The sequence below is a fragment of the Hoplias malabaricus genome, chromosome 3, assembly GCF_029633855.1.
Source record: "Hoplias malabaricus isolate fHopMal1 chromosome 3, fHopMal1.hap1, whole genome shotgun sequence".
NCBI lineage: Eukaryota > Metazoa > Chordata > Actinopteri > Characiformes > Erythrinidae > Hoplias > Hoplias malabaricus.
This window is the reverse complement of record NC_089802.1, coordinates 29,595,035-29,602,568: the sequence shown is the minus strand read 5'-3', so window position 1 is coordinate 29,602,568 and position 7,534 is coordinate 29,595,035. Positions and strand designations below refer to the sequence as shown.

The 7,534-nt window shown below is 40.0% G+C and overlaps 1 protein-coding gene across 1 annotated transcript; it reads right to left on the bottom strand.

Moving 5' to 3' along the window:
- Positions 1 to 1,029: 1,029 nt before the first annotated feature.
- Positions 1,030 to 4,044, bottom strand: csf3a (colony stimulating factor 3 (granulocyte) a). The gene is made up of 5 exons (XM_066665246.1): positions 4,005 to 4,044; positions 3,537 to 3,709; positions 3,231 to 3,335; positions 2,893 to 3,036; positions 1,030 to 1,940 (listed from the first exon to the last, which is right to left on the bottom strand). The coding sequence occupies exons 1-5, from the start codon at positions 4,018 to 4,020 to the stop codon at positions 1,710 to 1,712; spliced, it is 669 nt and encodes a 222-aa protein (XP_066521343.1). The 5' UTR covers positions 4,021 to 4,044; the 3' UTR covers positions 1,030 to 1,709.
- Between the last annotated feature and the right edge of the window lie 3,490 nt (positions 4,045 to 7,534).

The window sequence follows — 7,534 nt, the reverse complement described above, 5'->3', positions numbered from 1 at the left end:
AGAAAATAAGAAGAAAAAAGAATGAGTGGCATCTGATGAACGAGTGAAGCACATGATGACAGATGTGGAAAATGACCACAGAGAAAATGGGTGAAAGAATGGATTTTTAGGAAAAAAAAACTGTTCTGGCGTTTCCACATCCTTGTCCTGTGACAGAGATGGCGAAGAATACCCATCTACGTCACTGTGTCATGAGGTTGTGTAACAAACTGGGGATACCATCCGGCTATTCTCATTTCCCCAAAATTTACACTGAAGACCTTGTCAGAGTTACCATTTGTAGGAGAGGCAATGTTTGTAGAGTCTTGGTATTAAGACATTAAATATAATTAGTTGAATTAAGCTTAAGAACTGAAAGGCTGGCATTGTTATGATAATAACTATTAAAAGCAACAAGGACTTTGGTTGCACAATCATTTTCCAGGGTAGGTATTAAGATTAGGCTTGGACTGTGTAGCAACTTCATTAGTGCCTGTGCACATTCATTTTTGGATCTCCCCAAGCCAGAACACATGGGCTTCAATGAGTCATTTAGATTTGGCTTTTATTCTGATGTCAGAAGGGGACTCAGAGATGTACCGCCCCCTCGGCTAATTATCTCCACAGACAGTGCATTGCTCGCTTTTATGTGACAGGTCTAATAAAGGAAATTAGAACAGACAAAATGTAAGAACAGGGCAGTTATCGTGAAACCGAGAACTTCTCGCTGGCTTCTTGCTGTCGCATGCTCAGGGGTGTTGAGCTGTGTGTGGCTCATTGTCTTTAATAGGAACAGGAGCTGAAGCTGGCTGTTTTAGATGGGGAGAAAGCTGCTGTAGTGCTTGTGGTTTTAGAACAAAGCATGTGTCCGATGTTGTATTATAACATCAGAATTGTGTTTACTTGTGGAAAATGCATAGAGTTTGTTACCATTAAATATAGGGGTTGAAATCTGTGATTTAATTTGTATTCATATATTTCAAAGAAATTCAAGAAAGACCAAAATTATGCTGTTGGATATTTTTTTTATTTTTATTTTTATTTCCTTATAAAAAATATTCTTAAAAAAGAATGGGTCTCAAGGGACTGGATGACCCCAGGAATTCCATGTTCATATGAAAACACTTTTTAAAAATATCATTGCATTTCCTCAGAAAACAAAGGTCTCAGTTTAGGCAGTGTTGAGCTGTAAGCGTTCTTATAAACAGAACGATAGTGTCATGGCATTAACACTCAGGAAGTGACTGTCATGATCGAAGGTGAGAAAATAAATAACATTACAATAACACAGCAATATCTGATAAATAAACAAATGGAAAAATTTGTTAAATAAATAAATACCTTACTATAAATAAATAAATAAATAAAATCATCATGTAAACACTCCTAATGCAGCAGTGTGCCTTAGTTGAGAGTTAAACTGGACAGTGCATGGATGTAGAGGTGACTAGGATAGTGGTATGAGAGAGTATCAGCATCATCATATGATAAGACAATGGTGATCAAATGACTGATTCTGTCATCCTTCTTTGAAAAGGGGTTGTGAAACGGTCATGTGTTTTTTGTTTTTTTTTGTTTGTTTTGTTTTTGCCCAGTAAACACTACAGTGGGGAAAATACAGTGTGCTTTCAATTTGACCCTTGATTGGACTGAGTTGCTGATGGTCAATAATTTTGTATCCTGAGTCTCTTTCACAGCATACGTCCTTTTCTTCAACTCTTCAAATCTCATTAGGGAGTTCCACCAGTGGTCTGGCTGACTGAATCGGCTGTAGAGGTCACCATGCTCCGGAGGCTGCGGCTGACGTCCTGCCCAAACTTCTGCAGTTGGAGCAGGGTCAGATGTGCTGCCACTTGAGACAGATACTCGTCTGTTACTCGCGATTTCAGGTCCGCCTGCAGGTGGCTTTTAGACACGGCCTCTTCCTCTGGAACATTCGCCACCTTTATCAGCTTCTGCATCTGGAAGAGCCAAGAGGGAACAGTGATTAGACTTCACAAGGGATAGCTATAGCTATATTATCATCACTGTCAGAAACAAAACCAATTTAAAAAACCTAAGGAGCTGAAGTTTCCTGTTGCTCCTATGCATTATTCCTTTTGGAGAAACCGAGCCTAGGACTCTTCCCTGTGTTTCATTTTGAGTTTGAGTGGAGAAGTCAGTAAAGTCACACTGGGGTCAGATGTGCAGAGATCATAACACTAATGATTATCTGAAACCATTTCTCAACACTTAAGAATCTTCTTAGGTTTGTTGGTAGCAACATAATCTTTGTCTGTGACATAATTGTGTCATGTGACTTTTTTTTGTCTAAGGCTATTTCTCTGAAGAAATTTTAGGAGAATCACCATTGACAAGCAACTATTTCACATGTAAATGGTTAGTTTGGGAATCTTACATAAAGGTATGTTTCATTTTCCCTTAAATTCCTTCTTTAAAGACTATAGTTCCCAGCAGCATTTATATAAACACAAGACTCTGGAGGCCTCTATGAAAAGGCAGGGATTCAACTCTTTGCCAAGACTGAAGAAATGTTTAGTTTTTCAGTGGTGCAGAGAGATGCTATTAGAAAGCCCATTGTGATTTTGTCAGTACTGCGAGTTGAAATGACAGCTGGCAGTAGAAACATTACAGACTACCTGAAAGTTACAGATACATATTGATGAACATCTCTAGATTTTTAGTTTTCAGCTCCATTCTTGGGGACCCAGTGCTTGGGACAGTTTCAGATCTGCCCTGGCCCCTGATACCAGCTTATAAAGAGGTTTATATTTAGCTGGGAGCGTCGGCTTGGATCAGATTTGTTGAGGCAGGCAATAGTTGAAACTGTACCATGCGATAGGTCCCTAGCACAAGAGTTGAAAACCACTATGACCAAAATGTGACCAAAACAAGCAAATTCAGTTTTCCTACCTTATGTATTTGTGGTAGAAGATCTCGGATGTCATGCAGAAGTAGGTTCACTTTCTCTGACTTGGTAGTTCTGAGGTCACTGACCACGGTCAGCAGGGTCTTGTGTAACTTGAGACCCTCAGCTATCTGGCTTAAACAAGCTCCCTGTGAGGAGAAAGGTCAGTGGGTCAGAGAAAGGTCACGACAAGTCGTCTTTTGTTGTCGGTTGAGCATTTGTGTTTCTTTGTGGTCAGTCATTATATCATCTGCAGGGTCTGTTTAATGTGGTAAACCCTTTTCACCAAACCAGTGGTAATCAGGATCACAAAATGGCTGATTTTATTTCAACAAGCACTTACCAGCGTGTCATCCGAGAGGGTTTTAAGAACAGGGGCTGCAGGTAAATTGATGACCCCCTTCAAGTACTCTAGTTTACCGGAGTCACTGCTGTCAAAAGACAGGCTCTGAAAACAGAGAGAAAGGTACATTTTAAAAAAAAAACATGTTCTGACAGGACCTGGGGTTTCTTGGTTTTCCAGAAAGAGCAAATCCTTTCCAGTGGACAAGGAGGTAGTGGAGGATCCTTTCCAATGCGTCCACAGTGATCCTACTTTGGGAAACATTAAAAAGGACTCCACACCCTGTGTATTTAACATTTCCCTTACCTCAGACTGGATCCATGACTTGTGCACAGCGGGAATGCTGATCAGAATCCTGTTGATCAAGCTTTGCCCGTTTTCCACAGCGTTCTGAAAAGCTGGATCCTGCATATCCTTCAACAGCTCCAGCAGAGGTGCAGCGCTTACAAGGCTGAGGGCACACAGAGCCATTGGGAGTCCTGGGAATGTAGAAGGGAAAGACGATGGCTATTGGTTCCACAAATAAGTCCTGCCCCTGCAGACCAAGAATGCTGCCAGTAGGGGGCAAACCATTATTATATCCAGTATTAGTGAGTGAGGTGCTCTTTTCTGTTATGGTAGCATTGCAATCTTTAATGTAATATTACAAAAGTAGCTCTTGTTTAAAAAGGCAAAGTTCAGAAGAGAACTGAACTGATTTGAATCTATGTCATGTGTGATTGTCCTATGTGTGCCAGCCTGTGTATGGAAAGGACAAAATAATCAAACACTCACCTAGAAAGAGATGCATAACTGCCTTGCAGACTGTCCAAAGTTTCAGTGTACAGACGAGATACTGACAGGCTAAAGATGTGAAGTCGTTTAAGTAGCCTTCATGGGGGAAAATCCGTGATGTCATAGTGATGCAATCAAGTTTCCTTACTTCAGCTCAATTTTTTTTTCTTCCTACTCTATCTTTCTAGTCGGACAGTATCCACATCATTGTGAAATACGTCAAGTAATGGCAATGCTTCTGAAACTACTATTTTTTTCATATTTCTTGGATTTTTAAAAACATAGTTTTTAAGCTGCTTTCTTTTCATTGACTAAAGAATTCAGTTTCAGTTCCCTGTATGCTTTTTAAAATTCCTATTTTGTCAGCCAAGGATTGGAGGAGAACATTTTAGCCCATAGTCCAATGTTCAGAAATGGTACTTTGTCCTAATGTATCCCTAATAAAAAATAACTACAGGGCTAGAAGGGCTTTCTAAATCAGAACACATGACTTGTGAATCACCATTATTCCAGGTATTCTAAGCTCTGGGGGCCATGCAGAGCACTCTTTTCAGTGTAACATTACCTCAACATCATAATATCTACCTGGATCCTAAGCAGATACAACCAAGATTTAGGTGAAGTAACGTCATTCCTCTGGTTTGCATACCGGGAAGTTCCTCCATACATAGTTTGGCATTGGTACATCCACAATAGACATGGGAAGAAGTGGGGGTAAAAATGAGAGTACAGCATGAGCTGCAAAAGCTCCAAGCCCTGCAAAAGGACTGGCAGAAATGGGACTGTCAGGACATGATGGAAGGAATCACTTCTGGCTGGATCTGTCAATAAGGTACAAAGGAATTTATGCAGCAGAGACTTTGATCAAGCAGTGGTCGAGACGTGCAAAGACAGGTGAAAATCCAATGAATAAACACAGAAGATCTTGGCATCATGAAATGAAGACCTATAAACCTGCAAACATAGTCACCCTGAGCCAAATCCTGTTTCTTTTAGATCCACAGGGGAGAAAGAAAGCAGGACTTCTAGCAGAGTAGTATCTCCCTAGATCCCAGCAGGAGAGTAAGCTTGACCCAGGGCATCTGCCTGAGGAGAGAACACAGATGTTTCTGGACAGTCTACAGAGAAAACTCATGGAGAAAGGGCAGGCCTTCCATTCAAAGGCTCTAAAATATTTGTCAGTAAGTGTCAACTTAGATTCTGTTTAGATTCACAAAACCAGGCACTTCCACTTGTGTGTTTGCATCGGAGTCCATTTTTCTAGGGTAGATGAACAAGTGTAAGTGCCAAGGAAGGGTATTTGCATGCACAATATTTACAAAGCTGGAACTCCCTGATTTCACTACTCCTTTCAAAGAATGATGGCCAAGGTAAAGATGGCACCAGTCAGTTTAGAATTAGTTTGCTTTAATGATGTTGCAGAAATGGCTACATGCTTATAAATACATATCCCACACGTGCGTTGGCCATCAATGAAGAAATATAAGTTATGAGATAAAACTGGAAATTGAACGATAAAGTTTAAATGGTGACCATAAGGGCTTAATGTTTTATTGTGTCCAAATAAACCTCAGTGTGATTCTGCTGAAGTACTGAGGTGCTAACTAAATCAGACAAAGGTGGTATGATGAGTAATGTTTAATTAAAGACAAACTTATTTCCTTTAACCATAGAACAACGCAGAAGTTCTTGAAAATTGTTGCAATTCCCATTTAATTTTATCAACAATTTAGAACAATATAAGTCAATTAATCATATCACACATAAGGCATATCACTGCCATAAACTGCGCTGCTGACCTCAAGTCTTTGCTCACCTGGGCCGAACACTAGGCCACATCTAAAGGTTCTGGATTTTGGGTTTGTCCTTGGTCAACTGGATGCAAATCTAAGTGGCCATGACAAGCCAGCTTTAACTTTTCAGGTATGGAAGCTAGTATCAAAGCAAAACAACAAATGCATAAAAGCCTCAAGTGGTAGCAGGCACTGCACTCTTCAAAATGATGGTTCTTCGAGGGTTCATTATTAAAGGAAATGGTTCGATATAAAACATGCAAAGATTAAATGGTGCTTTGCATCATGAAGGGGTTCTTCAGGTTGATGGAGAATATGCTATAGATGGTTCTACACCTTTTAGAGAGGGATTCTATATGGAACCAAAAACAATCTTGTTGGTGCAAAGAACCCTTTAATCATGCAAAAGGTTCTTCAAGTGTTCAGGAATCCACATAGACCCATTGTCTTTACCAAAGACCCCTTGTAGAACCATGGTTTATTTTATTCATTCATTGTCTGTAACTGCTTTTCCAGTTCAGTGTCGTGGCTGGTCTGGAGCGTACCTGGAATCACTGGGCGCAAGGCAGGAACACACCCTATAGGGGGCGCCAGTTGGTTTATTTCACCACAAATAAATTCAGAATTAATCAAAGCACAAACTTAGTTTAGATCAACAAAAATGATTTTCAACATTGACATTTTAAAAATAAAATCTGAAAAACATCTCGTGTAAGTTTTTGATTTTCAGGAATGGATAACAAATGTGAAGTCGATGCATATTCTAAAGTCCAGGCCATGTTTGAGCCTGAGCTACCAGAAGCAGAAAAAACACAAATCTGCCAACATCAGCAGGAAACTGTAGAGGAACTGAAGCAGATGAGAGTGCAGCAAAAGTCCAGTGGGTTTCGCTGCTTAACTGTGAGTTGAAAATTGAAGAAACCACTTGGAATAATACTGGACTCTTATAAGGCGCCTCTTAATTTGCAGACGTCCAGTAACTGGATAGAGATTTGCTCCTGTGCATGAGAATGTAAAATTCACAGTGAAACTTGTTGCCACAATTTTCAAATTCTGAAAGTCTGATAAGAACTGAGGTAAGAGCTGGTAGTTTCAAAAAGCAACTCTAGCGTGGATAAGTCATAATGAAACAGTGCGGTTAGGCTGGTCTTGAGCAGTCTTTTACTGTTACGATCAGTCCCAAGTCAGACTGTTAATCAATTTGGCTTTTGACATTTGAACCTGACTAACTGAAGAAAAAGAAGAGACATCACTTTGTTAATTCCCTTGGAGAAATTGATGCTCTGAATTGAACTCATTTATGTTAGTTATCACAAAGGCGCTAGTGAGCAGTTTCTTTTAGCCTCACTCCAGGTGCTGTGAGCACAAGGTGCCTTGCTCAAAGACTCAGTCATGGATGAGTTTCTCCTGCCATTCCTAGAAACTGAACCAGTAGCTCTCTGGTCTTTAGTCCACATTTTTAACCTTAAGGCCATGGTTGACTGAATGAGTGAGAGTTTAATCACACAGTGTTAGCTTGCAGACTAATTTCGCTGTGTTTTGATATCAATCCAAGAACGTTGTGACAGTCCCACGGCATGGCCAGAAATTGGTTGGTGGGGAAGATGTCCTTGACCAATTTCAGTGTATTCCGCCTTATATTAACATCTAATGTTATACTGACCACTCTAGTAGATGTTAAACATTTTTTAACATTAAAAATGGCAGTAAATCTGTTTATGAATTCATAATTTTCTT

Excerpts from the sequence above, each read along its gene's own strand:
- csf3a (XM_066665246.1), bottom strand. Across the intron at positions 3,336-3,536 it reads AGTCATGGATCCAGTCTGAG|AGCCTGTCTTTTGACAGCAG; the intron begins GTAAGGGAAATG and ends CTCTGTTTTCAG. Across the intron at positions 3,037-3,230 it reads CCCTCTCGGATGACACGCTG|GGAGCTTGTTTAAGCCAGAT; the intron begins GTAAGTGCTTGT and ends TTCTCCTCACAG.